Below are 16,512 nucleotides of genomic sequence, written 5' to 3'. Positions count from 1 at the left end.
GTCAGGACGGTGGCGCGGCGGTGGTCCGTCGGAGCGATGCGCTCCGCAGTGACTGTTGAGCGGATCTTCTCTTCACTTGCCGCCTGCCGCAGCGCAGGTTCGCTCCTCTCTGCACTTTGAGATCAGGCTGTTTTGGGGAGAAAGGAGCAGGGTTTCGGGTCGCCGTGTAGCCAACGCTGGATTCTTTTCAAACATTTTTTTTTCAACAAAACCGCCTCGCTTTCATGGTTTTTCGTCACGCACTGAGGCTTTAACCGTTTTCATGCACAAACTGTGCCTTGAGCGCCTCGAGGACAGGCAACACTGGGAAGACTTGTTGCACGCATCCGGGGAGCGCACCAGTCCAGTTTTCATCCAAGTCGGTACCGTACCTGCGTGTGATGCTTTGATTTCAGCTGCGAGTCCTTGAGTGGAGCGGGAGTGGACTGTGGAGACCAGCTCGGACCCATAGCCTCAGTGAATATGACAGTGTGTTCATAATTAACGAAACTGGGCTGATTAGTTGTCTCCAGTGTGACAGAGCTGCTGGTGAACTGCTCAGGAAAGCAAGGATCCATTTATCCTTTAAATGGCATCAGCGCACAGTCAAGTTAAACTTTCTTCGGATCAGATCCGACGAGTTGACTAATTTTTCTCTCCCGTGTTTCAAATCGAGTCCTCCGCCTCATCGACATGTCTGAGCGTGATGGATATGGAGACGGGCTGTGCGGCGACGGAGCGCCGGACTGCATCCCGCCGAGAGCGTCCCGCGGCCGGCGGAGCGGCGTCATCCTCCCCGGTGGCGGCCAGGACACCGACACCATCCTCCTGGATTCAGTGAGGGCAGCACCTCGCCGGAGCAGCATCATTAAGGTAAAGAGAGCCTGACATGGTGGTGTTATTTGCTCCATTGTACCTGTCCATATACACATGGAATGGAAATACCAAAGCTCACTGGATGCAGTTTGTTCAAGATGGCCAAATAATGTACAAGAGTACCTTACGAGACACTACCAAAATTTTAGGCTGTAGTAATGTTAAATGCTTCAACAGGTGGAAAAGCTCGTGGGGAAAATCATGAATAAGTGAAGCTGGAATAAATAAGTGGAGAAGTGGTCACAACTGTTGGCTTGTGCTTGCACTGACAACTAACAGGTCTTGTGAAATTGTGGTGACGCCTGTCCAAAGCCGGCGGCCCTGGCTCACAGACCAGGCTGCACCTTTGCTGCGTCCTCCTGCTCCAAGGCCGCGCCGCTCTTGACGCGGATGTGACAGCAGTTCATCTCGTGGCACGCGTCCGCCGATAATCCGTGTCCGTTCAGGCGCGTCACATGTGCGTAATTTCAAATTCCTGTGACTGGCTTTCAAAGCAGCCATACCACATTCTCAGATGATCGGATAGCTGTGCAAGGTGGAAAAACAAACTCTTCACTTGTGAGCCATTGCTTCTGTGTGACAGTGAACGCTGCTGCATGGGGATTCAGAGTGGCATGCAATTAAAAAGCTTCTTAAGGATTAGTTTTCCCTGACAAGACTGAGCTTTGATATGTTTTTTAAAGGATTAAGACACCGCAAATGAATTTCATTAAGGCGTACTCTTTTTTCTTTAAAACACAGGGCTGGTCTAGCCTGGAGAGCAGTGGTGGAAGAAGTACTCAGATCCTTTACTCCACTAAAAGTGCCAGTACAACAATAGAAAAAAACTCTGATACTTTAAGTATATTTTGCAGATCATACTTATACACTTTCAAGTTTGTCACATGTTAAAATGTAATAGCGACATATTAAGTAGCAGGAAATAGAAATACTCAAGTCAAGCAGGGGAGGAAGTTTTTCCTCGCCACTGTCTCCGAGTGAATTGTTGGGTCTGTATGGAAAGTGTCCTGAGACAACTTCGGTTGTGATTTGGTGCTATATAAATAAAACTGAATTGAATTGAATTGAAGCACAAGTACCACAAAATTGTACTTAAGCACAATACTTGAGTAAATGTTCTTGGTTACTTCCACCACTACTAGAAAGACCCCTCACCTACTGGCTGACTGATGTCAGGGTGACCTCACCTGTGCTCAGGTTGCAGGTCACAGAGTCCCATGAAGGAGCCGGGTGGGAAGCGAGGATCATGTTTGGGGATCATTACCTCTAACATATCAGCTCAGTGGGAGCCTCTCCTCCTCAGGTTATGTGTCACCTGTGTTGCTGCGGTCACTCGGCTGAGCAGAAACTTGACAGGTGGAGGATTTCTGTGACGGTTAAAGACGGCTGAAGGAGGAGCAGATTGACGCTTTAGTTGCCGCTGAGGTTTATGACCTTCTCAGTCCATTTCCCATCTGATGTAAACATCAAGCTCCATATTTCATGTTCGCGGTCAGGTCATTGGGGATGGTTATGGTTTTTGCCAGGCTCTCATTCGCTGTGAGACAGCCCAATGAGCCCCATCTGGACGAGCCAGCTGAACAGAGAGTCCTTTGACTGCTGCTGGGGAGGAAGTAGATGAAAGAATGGACAGATGAGAGGAGTGATGTCAGTGACAGGCACGGTCAGCTGTGACAGCCAGGGCTGAGCATCCACCCTCAGTACCTTTCACGATCAACCAAGATATGTCTGAATATCAATAACTGTCCAAGACTGACAGTTGGCACCAAAGTTTAGGTCTGATTCCTATTTAAATTAGTAAGAGTGGGAGTCGTAATGATTAGTGGATTGATCTGCAAATATTTTGATAATCAAGTAATCATTTTAGTACTTCTTAAAGAAAAAAGTCTTCAAACTTTCTCTGGTTCCAGCTTAAAAAATGTGCAGTTGTACATCTTTTTGTTGGCTTTTATTATCGTTAACTGAATATCTTTGTGCTTTGGGCCGTTGGTCAAGTAAAACAAGCAGTTTGAAGGCAACATTTATGAGCTCTTTGATTATTTAACGGACATTTTCACAATTTTTGACATTTCTTAGACAAAGTAATTGCTTGCTTGATTGAGAAAATAATTGTCAGATGAATCAGTAATGAAAGTAATAGTTTGTTGCAGCCCAAGTTGCAGTCAAACTGAAAATCTGTTTTCTCCTCACTTTTTTTAGTGTTGAAGTCATTGTTTTTAGGCATACATGTTAGAAAGGCGTCTTAGCCGTAGACTTTGATGGTGCCACCAACTGGAGGATGTCGTATTGTTTAGCCTTCGAATGTCGGGACAAGACCATCTTTGCCTTTTACAACAAGCATGCATGGTGTTGGTCATGGACTTTCATAAGACGTGTGTCCCTTTACAACCCTGAACACAGAGGAGGACCCCCCATGGTGCTGTTAAGACACAGTGAAACAGAAACTAGAGTGTTCGTTACAGATGTAACTCTGCAGAGGACACGCACCGCTCCCTCACCCACGCTGTAAGATCAGGACTGAAGTGAGTTATCTAACACACTTGTGACATATTCAGCCTGTAACAAGAGTTAAATGAATAGGGATTCAGATTAGATGTTGGAAAATGTGTTTTTCACTTCACTGCGTCTTTAAGTTTGTATTTCTCTCAAAATTCAGTCAGGAGCGAAAAAGAACAGTTCCCCCCCAGAAAATGCTAATGTAGGCCTCTGTCAAGGCAGAAAAATAAACAGTTTCAACTATTTTAACAAAATAAGTATGCAAGGCAAAACAAACCGAATGTATACTGTACATAGGTATTTCTTAACAAAAATGAAATTTAATTTCACTTTGACTTGTGATAAATACAGACCAGGTGGAAGCAAAGAGGATGGCGAGATGGTTTGGAGCTTCTTTTCTTTTCTTTTTTTACTTTTTTTACCAGTCATCCCTTAAGATAAGCAGACTTCTTCATTTACGGGGCATTTTTTTAGGTGACCAGTTAAAGTGAAGGGAAAGGGTGAGGTTAGTTCCTGCATGGCTCACATTACTACAACAACACACACTCACATGTGTCTGAGATGCCCACGCATACCACGTTAGCTTCTGCACACACACACACGCACACACCCCTGTTTGTTCAGCTCACCCCATCAACACACACACACACACACACACACACACACACATGCAGGCAATTACGACAGCCTTTGCTCTGTGTGCAGTCTCTGTTGCATGGACGTAGTAATTGCATCTTCAGCTCAAAAACGTATACAGTATGTAGTTAATGACTATCATCATCATCATCATCGATTATTATTGTTGAAGTAAAAGGCAAGCCGGTATGTCTTAGTGAGTTTGTGGGGACAAGCTTACAGTGATGAAAAAGCTAATCTTGAGCGTCATTACAGCTCCAAACATTCTACACTGGATGAGCTGCAAGAACAAACACGCTTGGATCAAGTCAGCGCTCCTCAGCGGAGTGCGGGTGCTTTCACAAGACCACATTCTGACACAGACTGTGTTCTGCAGGCAGATTCTGTGGTGAGCGAGCTAATAGTTCAGAAGCTGCAACCTCATTCAGAAGGAGAATTTGTGAAGGAGAGCCTTGTTGCTGCTGTGGAGCTGCTAGCACCGGACCAATTAAAATTGTGTCAGTTTGTCTGGAATAATTCACAGAGATGAAGGAAAACCTGTCGTGGAAACTCAGTGTAGAAAGTGTCTGTGTGATTTGGCCTTCACGGCGGACATAACAGAACCAGTGCAGATCAGTGTGGTTCCACATCTTTTGTACTGTCTTGTCCATCTAGCCCTTCAAAATGCTTTAGCGGCCAGTCACCTCCTGACCCTTAATGCCAGAAATAACTCTTCCTTCCTCTCTGGTTTAATAAGAAAATAATTCAATGTGCTTAGCTGTAGAGAAAAGCCTTCTGGTACTCCTCAAGGATGCAAGAACACAGAGAGCATCTGAGCTAGAGTAAAGAGAAAAAGACTGGTGAGCCATAAAAAGACCAGCTTATCGTAACTTCAAACAGTAATTTTCCCTTTAACTAATAAACTTTGCAGTAGAGTAGTATAAATGCTGTTGTACTTTTGTGTGTTTGCGTGCACAGCAGAAAATGCAATAATGCAATACCATTTCACTCAGAAATATGCCAAAACTAAATTCAAAATCTGTAACTGCTCGACAATTCCTCCTCCATCATGCAGACTTGTTTTCACTCATTTATGCATTGTTATTCAGGCCGTGGTCACCCGGATGAGCTGGTGCAGCTGCCAGAGCGCCGCTTCATCACGTATTAAGAGTGAGTTAAAGGGATGTTAATCTCAATCAAGTTAAACACATTAGGCTCAGGCTGTTATATTAATTTTCCCCAGCAAACCATCAGCAATTAGCTTACAGCATTACTGTGTAACAGGCCAGAAGGCAAACACGGCACTCGGCGGTAGGCACGCCAGTCATGCCTGGGAGAGTGGTGCGGGATTAACAGTTGAGCGAGTACACAAGTGAATGAAAACACACACACACACACACACACACACACACACACACACACACACACAGAGACAGGTTTTCCAGGATGAGGCTCGGGGGAAAGCATGGCTGGACGTCTCCCTGACAGGCCTGTGTGCTGCCTGACTGCTCGCTGTTGCAGTGCTGAAGGACACTGTCTCTCTCCATCTCCCTTGCTGTGTTTGGAGAGCCGAGCCTTGATGTCTCAGTGTCTGACCACCCGACTGTGTTTAGTATTACTGCAGGGCTTCCAGTGCTCATCAAACGTATTGAATATTAAACATTTTTGAGAATTGAAATGGGAATCAGTTCATTTTCTTGTGTTGCCTAAATCCTTTGTAAGGGTCACATGACAGGAATGTAATAACAAGACTGAAGCTGTTCAAAGCACCTCAGCCACTTCTCCTATGCTAGACACTGTCACACCGAGGTGAAGGATGCAGCTAATATCCCACGCATTGAATTGTGAGATTGTTAGCAGGGTGGAATAAGAAAGTCCACCACTGCACGGGGATTGAATTGCACAGACTGTGGACACTCAAATGAAGTGGCACAGGGTAAAAGTGATGCAGAATACAGTAGATATATAGTTGCTACAGCTGCTGGTTTTCAGCTCTATTATAAAACAGGCCAGTTATCCCATTCTAATTCATCATTAGCTGAGAAACAGCGGAACATGAAACCATGAAAGTTGCTATAAATTAAAAGAGCATGGATGTGGCGGCACTACATTATGGACAGTCATGGAAAAGTCATGGAATTTCATATGAAGGCCACAGTGGGAGCCCTGTTTATGTTTGATATGAGGAGCTGAGTTTATTTTTGTCCTTTCTCACACAGAGTGCCATTCGGGTTTCTTATCCCTCTCTGCCTGCCTGTCCTCTCCCATCTGCACTCTTTGCTCTGTGTCTGAAACATTGTGTTTCCTCTCTTTTTCAATTCATTTCCCCCCCCTCTTACATTCAGTCCCACTTTGATGTTTTTCTGCTGTTGTCCTTGGCATTATTGTTCTCACTTTGTTCCATTCGCTCTAATTCTCTGTCCTCCTCCTGCTGTGCTGAGAAGTGAACAATGATTTGTTTACAGCGTGCTCCTGGAAACTGGTCAAGAGTAATGACAATGTATCCCCTGTGGTTTTGAGTGTGTGTTTGTGTGTGTGCACATGGAAATCAATTAGGACCACTGAGGGCCTTGTGTCTCCCAGTATCATTCTGCTACTGGTGCCACATCTCGCCGGGAACGCACACCACCTCATCACAGCTGCTGGTCAGGAGTTTATGTGTGTGACTGCAAAAGAGACAAAGCACGTGTGCATACGTAAGCTCTGAAACACCTCCCAATGAGATATAAGTCTTTACAGAAACACCACAAAGTGCAGCCAGACTCAGACTACACTCCAGCATGGGAAGCTTCACGCAGGCAGCATTCAGTGAAAGCTTTGTATTGGCTATATATACCTCTGTAGTGAGCCCCTTTCGGATGTGCACCTCATTACACAAATGTGTTGTAAATTTGACATGTTAGCTTGATGCTTGAGTGGCTATTCTGTGGCACCTTTACTCAGTAACATTTCTTGTTGCATCCAAAACTTGGTTTAGAATGTGAACCTTAAATTGTCTCTTGTTGCTTATCCCATGCACACGCCATCAACCTGTAGGTAAAAGCAAACCTACCTTTAAAGGATAACTTTCGTTTTTTACAACCTGGACTTTATTTGTAGCATTAAATACGACCATTTAGACACCCAGACAACTTTGGTGGCATTTGGAGTCGTTTTGAAGAAATTAGCCCCAGAGGAGCGGCGCGTATATCCGTATAATGCGAGTAATTGGGGCACCCGTGCGTAGCCTCTAAAAACGCATAATCTGCGGCGAAACTCGTTCATATTCCAATATTTTGTTATGATATGCTGGTGCTATTCCCCTCTGAGCCCCTGGTGGCATGTTATCAACATCGAGTGTCTCTAGACAACTTCTTCTGATGTGGATGACGTCATTTTCGAGCGCCGCGCGCTGAGAGCAACCAGCCACAACACGGCTAACTCTGCGGCGGTCGGCTAGTTTAGCTGTAGTTTGCGACTGTTATTTTTCACAAAATGGATGAATATTTTTTCCGACTCTGAGGTGGTGGACGATGACTTTGTTTACGATGGACGTCCTCACCGTTTGAGCCAGAGTACACGGACGAGGAGCTCGTTGAAAGGAGGACGAGGAGGCAGAGAGAGGAACAGCTGGCCAAACAACAACAAACGGCTGCGCGTCCACGAGTAGACGGTAACTGGTGGTGCTCTTCTATGTTTGAAGAGATTCACTTTAACAGATAGAAGAGATGAAGCCAGCAATGCTACAGATTTCACGACTGAAAAGGCCTGTAAACTGTCAGCTGTACAGGAGATCTCAAAAAAAGAAAACAAGGTTTTTAGCTCGATGAAACCTCTTCAAATGTTCTGTAACATTGTCGTTATATCACTGTATGATACAGTGTAATAGAGCACTGGAAACAATGCATTTACTGCTGTTGCCGGAGTGCTGGTCAGCCTCTGCTGTTTAGAAATGTTGTTTGGGTTTGTTGGGTCGCACCTTTCCTTGCTGACAATGGCAGAGCTGTCCCGATTCATCACTTCAGCAAATGACACGTTCGTGTTCACGTCACTCGGCCAATGATCACACTTTCATTGCAGAACAATGATGTGAAACTGAATGTATCACCGCAGTGCTGTGTTAAGAGATGCTCAAGGTTATGGACAGCATCTTCCAATCAGACACAAACACCCTCCAGTTGTCCTTGGCAGATCATACACACTGTAGCTAAAGCGTTGACAAGGCTGCTGTCATTATTCAGAGTAAGAAAACTGACCTTCCTATGCCTGCTAGTGGTTTTAGTTGCTTGCCTTGTACAGTATTATATATATATATATATAAAGTCTCCCTGTGAATATGCTGCCCTCCTCACACTCTTCTTAGAGACTTGACAGAGTCCAGTAGCCCAACCAGTATTGGATTTTTATACATTAACTCATAACATAAACAATAATGAAACAGACACCTTCTGTGACCATGATACCACGTGCTGCAGACATATAGTTGAAAAATCATCTTGTCAGTTCTCTTTGGTGAACAAACTGTAACGTGTCACTGTTACTAAATTGTCTCAAACCTAGTTTGGCATTTCAATTTCCTGTTATTTATTGTCCGACATATCCACATAAATGTATCTGTAATAAGCTAATGTCTGCTGATGTATCATCCTGGACTATTTATCAGCGTGAACAGTTTGCTCATCAGTTCTGGTCCTTTCCGACCCTCACAGTCATGGGCGGATGATGAAGTTTATGTCAAGCAGACCAATGCAGCACGGACACAGAAAGTACAACTTGAGCTTTAGTGGGTCAGGTCTGTGGTGGGTTAATGTCTTCCTGTCTACCATCTTGTCTTTTTATATCACTGTTGGGATATGATAGATTTGAAAAAAGGCATAGTGTCTTTAAAATAATAATCCTTTTTAATCCTCCTTAAAACTGTTTCAAATATCTCTTTCATACCTCATGCGAGAGGACGTCCTCCTGCAGAAAACTTCTCAAACGCATGTACTGCATCTTAGACTTTAGACTTAGACTTTCTTCGCTAAAAGTGATGTTGGTGCCCTAGAATTCATGTCAACATGGCTGTTGGAAGTTGACATTATATAAGCATTTGTGCCTCTGCTGGTTTTGCACTTGCACAGCAATAGAACCCACTGTGTGAAATGTTTGTATAGTGTCATTGTTGATTGAACATATCACCTTTGTTTATTGAAACTGGCTGGACCTCAAATTAGTTTGAAAAAGGTGTCAGGAAGGTGGGGACTAAGGGATAGAACCCAAATGCAGACACAAAAGGGGGTGCTTGAGTCTAATGAATAAACAAATTTATATTACACAAGACAAGAAAATCCAACACAACTAGAATTCAGGGGACTAGTGACTAAAGACACATAAGGGGAAAAAGATTCACACAACACAACACATGAACACAAGACATAATGGAGAAAAGGACAAGACTATGAGTAACTATCAAAGCATAAAAAGAAAGAATGGAAAACGCTCCCGAAGGAGGAAAACACAAAGGGCTATGAAAACGGAACTAACCAACTGAAAGAACTAGATAAGAAAAACTAGCAACTCGAAATACATTCCTAGAAAACAGAGAAACAAGATTCTAAACAAAAGTAGTCAAACAGAAAATCACTCTTTAACGAGGAGAACAAATCGGCAATGCTATAACTTAGACAGGAAAACAGAAACTAGATTATTAAAGTTACAAGCAAATATCTCTCATGAAAGGATTATGGGCTGGAACTCTACTAACATAAAGCAAGGCATAAACGGAAACCAAGACAAGAAACAAACCTACGGAAACTGGCAAACAAAGGACAAAGACAAACCAATGAGACAATCACATAATTCTCGGAGCGGACATGAACAAAGAAACACAACAAAGAACACTCACTTACATGGCTAAGGCTAGGACTATAACTATGGCAAGGTGACATGGACAAGGTAGCGCAGAACATCTAGGTGACACAGACAACGACCCGACAAAGACAGTGGAGAAGACACGGACTTAAATACACAAGGACGGAACACTAATGACACACAGGTGAAACACATCAGACAATCACAAGGGCGGGAAAACACAGGAAGTAAAGTAAACCAAAACACATAACATGAACCTTCAAAATAAAACAGGATGCAAGAAAACCCAGACAAAGACAACACACAATGGGGAACTTAACAAAAAAATGCTGTGCATGGCATGGGTCATGACAAAAGGATTGTTTTCAACGCCAATTTCTTGCTTCTTCCTGCACATACAATTTGTAATATCATGTAAATTTTATTAATCTCAAATTTAAACCTTTGACAGCGCATTGGATTAGTTATTTTTTTTAATCTTCTGAGCTAACAATGCTAGCCAGCACTCTGTGTTATGGATGGTAGTTTGGGGCACTGGAGACAATGTGTGTGAAGACATTAGGCGGAAAGCTAATGTGGGCTGTTGTTTTAAGTCACTAGCTTTTGGCTTGGCGGGAGCCTGCTGTCTCGTTGTTAGTGTGATGGTAAGCCTGTGATAGAATGGTGATGTAACAGTTTTATGCAAACTTGATCATATGAAATGATTTGATTGGCTAAAGAGGTTCCTCATCAGAGACACCATGGTCATGAAAACCACAAATACAGCAAAATCCCACACTTTTGGGTTGTGTTTGTACAGGAAAAGCAGCCCAGTATGCTGTTGCAGAAAGAAAAACCTGCTTTAACAGTTTTACCAGATGACAAGGAGGCCATATGTTTAAGACCTGCAAGTACATCATGGAGGCTGTATGTAGGAAATAAGTACTTCAGATGAGAGATAGAGACACTTAATACATGTAAGTGTTCATGTCCGTCATTAGTGTTAGTGCAAATGATGTGGGATTTAAACGGTGACCTTCACTCTGGAGGTGGCAAGGTTTCCAGTGGTGGAATTAAAACACCAGAGCATAAAGAGGATTTTAGACGTGAATAACTACAAACACAGACTAGTTTAAAGCTGAGTGGCAGCCTGGATGACTGTGGCAAGGACAGAGGAGAGAACGAGGGAGGCGTGAAGGCAGTTTATATCTACAAATCACTCCCTGTTTAAACCCTTCTCTCCCTGCATACACACACATATAAACATATTTCCCAGGTGCACAGCCGCCGTGCCTTTGTGTCACTGTCAGTCATTTTAAGTTTTGTCTTCAAACATGTGGGGAAACAAGGAAGGAGATGACATTTCTGGAAGCAGGGAGGGAGCATCTCCTGCTCAGAGGGGGCGCAGACGGATGAAGAGAAATGCTGAAAGTGGTTCGACAGGTTGTAGAAATTGGAGTGCAAAGGATTCAACGTGAGGGGAAATACTGAAAAAAGGGAGAGACAGAAAAAGAGAGAGGCATTCCCGCAGATGCAGTTTATTGTGTGTGTGTGTGTGTGTGAGCAAGCTCAGCAGTGTGTGGTGTTAACCTCAGGGTGGATAAATCAGGGAAAACTCTAGAGACTGCTTGTCGGATTGCTTTGCTGTTTTCGGGCTTTAGTCTAGATAGCAACACACACATGCAAAAACATGCACTAACCTAGCACTAACCCTTAATTTGCACAGACTAATCCAAACCCAACCCCTACCTGAACCTAACCTCAATTCATACCTTAGCCCCAACGATAACGTGCATCAGTGAGACTGGCTTTGGTCCCCATAAAGAGGACTGGACTACACCAAGGTTGGTGTATTTTATTACGAAAGGTCCCCAATAGATAGTAAATTCCCTGGCCTGCCCCCCCCCCCCCTTGTTAGTTTGAATCTCATTGCTAAATAACCCCAGTGATCATTCACACACTGTGGGAGCTTTGTGCATGCCGTCCCTCTACAAATGGCGGGTGTTTGCTGATGTGCCAGGAAGCATGTCGGTGCTGTTAAGGCCTGATCACACTGGAAACTTGCACAGTGAAGTTCATCCTGATGTCTTCAGGTACTGGCAGTACTAGAGGCGTAGTAATATAGCGACTATTCACAGGGAAGCTACTGTAATTAGCCAGCTAACATGCTAGCAAACCAGGAACATATCAGCACTCGTCAGTCACAATATGAGCTTCTGTCTATTCTCTCTATACTGTGCTGTGTGCACCTCTCTGGCAGTTTATCCTCAGAATTTACATCTTTTCATTAAATAAAAACTTCTTGAAGAGGTGAAAAAGCTCTCAGAGCTAGCTACAGTAGCATGCTAGCTGCCATGTAGCAAACCTGTTAGCTTGGTTTCCTAACAGGACAATAAGTTCAGACGGTTTATTCAAAAGATGTGTTTGCATTGACTGTTATCTGTCTACAAACCGCTGCTCGTTGGTGAAGCAGTTAAAACTCTAACAGAGGAGGAGAACACAGCTAATAAGCTACGATAGCTTCCTCCATTTGGACTCTCTGGCTGCTCAACACGCTCTCATAGAGCTCCAGGTGACTTCATTAAAAGTGCTGTCTGACCAAATGTTTAAACCACAAAAACATTCACTTATCTACAATGTAAGATCAAGAAAAGCAGCAAATTGTCACATTTGAGAATGTGGAATCACTTCTTTCATAATTACTTATATGATAAGTTGATGATCAAAACAGTTGATTAATTTTCTTTTGAATGACTTGTCAATGAATCAACTAATAATTGCTGCTCTGGATTCCATTAAAATGAACTGCTTTTTTGCAAAATGTTTCAGATATTTTAAATGGTGCGGTGTGGTGACTGATCGTGTCAGGACCAGGGGAGCACGACTGAATGGAATGTGACCCCCCCCCCCCATGTGAGCCGCAAGGAGTAAAAAAATGAGTGTCTTTTATGATCCCACAAGAGAAGAAAGTGTTGTGGAGCACCATGTTGGGCAGTGAGGCATTTTATCCCGTTATATTTGGCCAGCAGTGCAGGAATGTCACTAGTGATGTTATTGTGTTGTGCAGTCTTGAATTTTCTTCCTATGGATCTCAGACCAGCTCATTCAGGTGGACTCCTGTGAAAATGAGCATGTCTTTCAGTGAACCGCTCCTGGATTCAGACTCAGATTCAAAAACTACCAGTTTGAAAGCATGTTTTTTTTTTCCTAAAGCAGCTCCATGCTCATATCTGTTTTCTGCATCAGTGCAACATAATTCCACTGCTCTGAATGTGTCTGCTCCAGCTGACCTGTTAGTTTATGAAGCCAATGGGTGTGTCCAGATTTACCACATCCTTGAGCCTAGTAATGTGTGTGTGTGTGTGTATCTGTACTTAAAGCATGTTGGTTGTTGTCGTCTATTAGAATAAAGAGACTTGAGGTGCTTCCAAGCTTGTCTTTGTGTGTGTGTGTGTGTGTATGTGTGTGTGTGTATGTGTGTGTGTGTGTGTGTGTGTGTGTGTGTGTGTGTGTGTGTGTAGGGCATGTTTCAGCTGTTTCAGAGCAGAGGAATGCTGTTTGGCTGCCAGAGTCGGCGGCTGTGACCTCACTGGGACCAGTGGAGATCCCTGGCACCACACATACCTGCTGCCATAGCAACCACATACAGGACCCATGACAATCCCCCCTCTCCCCCAATCCATGGTGTGTGTGTGTGCTTGTGTTTGAACATGTTTGTGTCCTTCAATTGCTTGTCAAATTTGAGTATGAGTGGCTTGTTGTATCTTTCGATGAGGGCTGCCAGGGGCCCAGCGACAGACTGATGGCAGCATTGAGGTCAGTTTGTGTGATAACAGAATCACGGACAGAATTACAGACTTGAGAATTTAGAAAAGCTAGAACACAGATTACATAGTCCAACATTAAGCAAGTGCTAAAAACTGACTGGAGATTTGAAAATATGACGTAATGTGTCATTTATTCAACACACATCTAACTGTCTAACTTGACTGATTCATCCGCTCGTCCAATCAACGTCACACTTGGTGGGTGTGTTGCTGAGCACCAAAGGAAGTGCTGTGTCGAATTTGAAGTAGTTTGATGACCTATAACTGATAAATTAGTGAGAATTATCACATTTTGAAAGAGCGTTTCTATTTTAATCAGTGCATCTCACATGATGCTACTCAGCCAATCAAATCTGTGCATTCCGATAAGTACTCTGACTTGAGTCAGTGGGTGAAATAACGTTACACACACAGCAAAGAGATGAGACGAGAGAAAAGTAAGTGAGTGGTACAACGACCGCATTACTGCTGCTGCCGCACCGATCCGCCTGTCAATCTCACGCTCCATCCTTCCATCACTCGTGAACAAGACCCCGAGATACTTGAACTCCTCTCCTTGAGGCAGGAGCTCTCCTCCAACCCAGAGGGGGCAAGCCACCTTTTTCAGGTCGAGAACCATGGCCTCAGACTTGGTGCTGATTCTCATCCCAGCACAAAACACATGTGGACTGGTTGGGCAATCTCCCACGAACCCGCAAGCACCCTGCGGAGGGTGTAGAGCTGGTCCAGTGTTACATGACCAGGACGAAAACCGCATTGTTCCTCCTGAATCCAAGGTTCAACTATCGGCCAAATTCTCCTCTCCAGTACCCTGGAATAGACCAGGGAGGCTGAGGAGTGTGATCTCCCTACAGTTGGAGCACACCCTCCGGCCCCCCTTCTTAAATAGAGGGACCACCACCCCGGTCTGCCAGTCCAGTGGCACTGTCCCCAACTGCCACACGATGTTGCAGGAGCGTGTCAACCAAGACAGCCCTACAACATACAGAGACTTGAGGCACTCAGGGTGGATCTCATCCACCCCCGATGCCTTGCCACCGAGGAGCTTCCGAACTACCTCGGTGACTTCAGCCTGAGTGATGGATGAGCCAACCTCTGGTTCCCCAGCCCCTGCTTCCTCTACAGAAGGCGTGGCAATGGGATTGAGGAGATCCTCAAAGTATTCTCTCCACCGCCCGATTATAACCCCAATCGAAGTCAACAGCTTATTTATTAGTACTGTTACACAACATCAAAGTCATAGAAAAGTCCTCTAAACCGATGTTAACATGTGAGTGCAGTTTTTGTTTCCCCACTTAACAGATATTAGCAGGTCCCAGGTCAGCAGACAGACATGACGACACCACAGAATAGGCTCTTTCAAATGCACTGTAGGTGCAAACACATGCCACTGACAGCTGAAAAGTGCACGCAAAACGTCACACACAGAAAGAAATTGCTGCACTTCTTGCAGCATTACCTCCACCATCTGTCGATCAGTGGAATACCATGAAAATGATAGTATGAGGGATGCAATACAGACAAAACAGTTTGCACCAACCTGTGGGGGTGTCTGTCCCTTCTGGTGGATGTCAGGTGATCGACAGTAAGCTGGGTGAAATGTGATTTAGCAGTGATATGAAAACATTCAGCTCCAACCAGCTGAGTGACAGCAGAACAAGAACCGTTAGCGGGATATATGAGGACTTCATATTTGCTGTGATTATTTTATTGTAGTGAAGTTGTTCAGGGAAGAGTGGCACCAAATGTCTCGTTCCAAAGGAAAAGGATAACTTCTGTGTAGGAACACTAAGTAAAGCAAACTTGCATTGCATGACAAAGACAATATAAGACAAAGAACATAGTATGTGTACATTTAGTCATGTAAAATTCTACAATCTTCATAGCTCATCGTAAACCCGAATGAAAATCTTCGGCACAATGTTTTTTCACAACTAATTATGTTCAACATTTTATCATTTTACCCAGAAAGCCTGACATTTTTCCTGTGCTTGGTCTTTAATTGGTGATACATTTTGACAGGCTTTTGGAAGAAATCCTTTCAGAAATGATTGCATTTCTAACAGCCGTGCTCTCTGTTTCTCGTTTGATCCTTATGGTCGGCCTCTCTGTTACCAGCTTTATTCAGCCTTGCAGAACGAAGTGTTGGAGCGCAGACGAGAGGAAAAGGGTATTGACATGAAGGGTGGTGGATTCAGAGTGTGAGAGAAGGAGTCAGGTGTTTTTGTGGTATTGTTATTGTGTATCATGTTGAGGTAGCAAATATAAAGAGGCAAGAGCATTGGAAATGGAGCAAAAGGTGGACTGGAAACAGACAAAGAAAAGAAACAATACAGCACTTGTACATCCCCCACAGCAGCATTTTGACACATATTGCTGTATTCCAAGATAAAATAACATGCTACTGCTGTTGAGGGGCTGTTTTATCCACAATCATTTCCTCTTTGCTATCTCTTTTTCCTGGTGTTGCTGTTTCGCACTTTGTTTTTCTGTGTCTGCAGTACATTATACAGCTTATAAACTCCTCATCCCTTCATTTTATTACAGTTTGAAAGTGTGTTGAAAATCATCCTGTTTACACCTTGTGGACTAGATTTACTTTCACTGTTTCATTTGTGTTGTGAAATGTAGAAACGTATGCACTGTACACTGTGCTGTAGTAACAGCACAGACTCTTCTTACTTTTTCCTAAAAATCCAATCATGCAATGCTTCTATTCTGATAGATGTGAAAATGACAGTGATGTGACAGGACGGCTGTCAGTGATGGCAGAAAATGATGATTCATAAATGTCCAGAATCTCATTTTGCTGCTCACTTTAGAATAAATAACAAAGTGCTTGTTGTTATGTAGGAAATAGTCAATGAGTAAATGAGAGAAATGTTCAATATAGTATCAGTCTGTCTGA

The 16,512-nt window shown here is 43.7% G+C and overlaps 1 protein-coding gene across 2 annotated transcripts in view; it reads left to right on the top strand.

Annotated features, from left to right (window-relative positions):
* The window catches only part of plcl1 (phospholipase C like 1), a 92,230-nt gene continuing 75,718 nt past the window's right edge, over positions 1-16,512 (top strand). The window contains exons 1-2 of one of the 2 annotated variants that reach the window (XM_041950513.1): positions 1-456; positions 656-852. In XM_041950513.1, the coding sequence (XP_041806447.1) occupies positions 673-852 (180 nt within the window). In that variant the 5' untranslated portion in view covers positions 1-456; positions 656-672. Of the gene's footprint in view, positions 853-16,512 lie in introns of both variants that reach the window. The other variant, XM_041950512.1, reaches the window with a different exon arrangement.

This window comes from Chelmon rostratus, chromosome 13, assembly GCF_017976325.1.
Source record: "Chelmon rostratus isolate fCheRos1 chromosome 13, fCheRos1.pri, whole genome shotgun sequence".
In the NCBI taxonomy this organism is placed as follows: domain Eukaryota; kingdom Metazoa; phylum Chordata; class Actinopteri; order Chaetodontiformes; family Chaetodontidae; genus Chelmon; species Chelmon rostratus.
The sequence above is the reverse complement of the archived record's forward strand: the minus strand, read 5'-3'. Positions and strand labels throughout refer to the sequence as shown.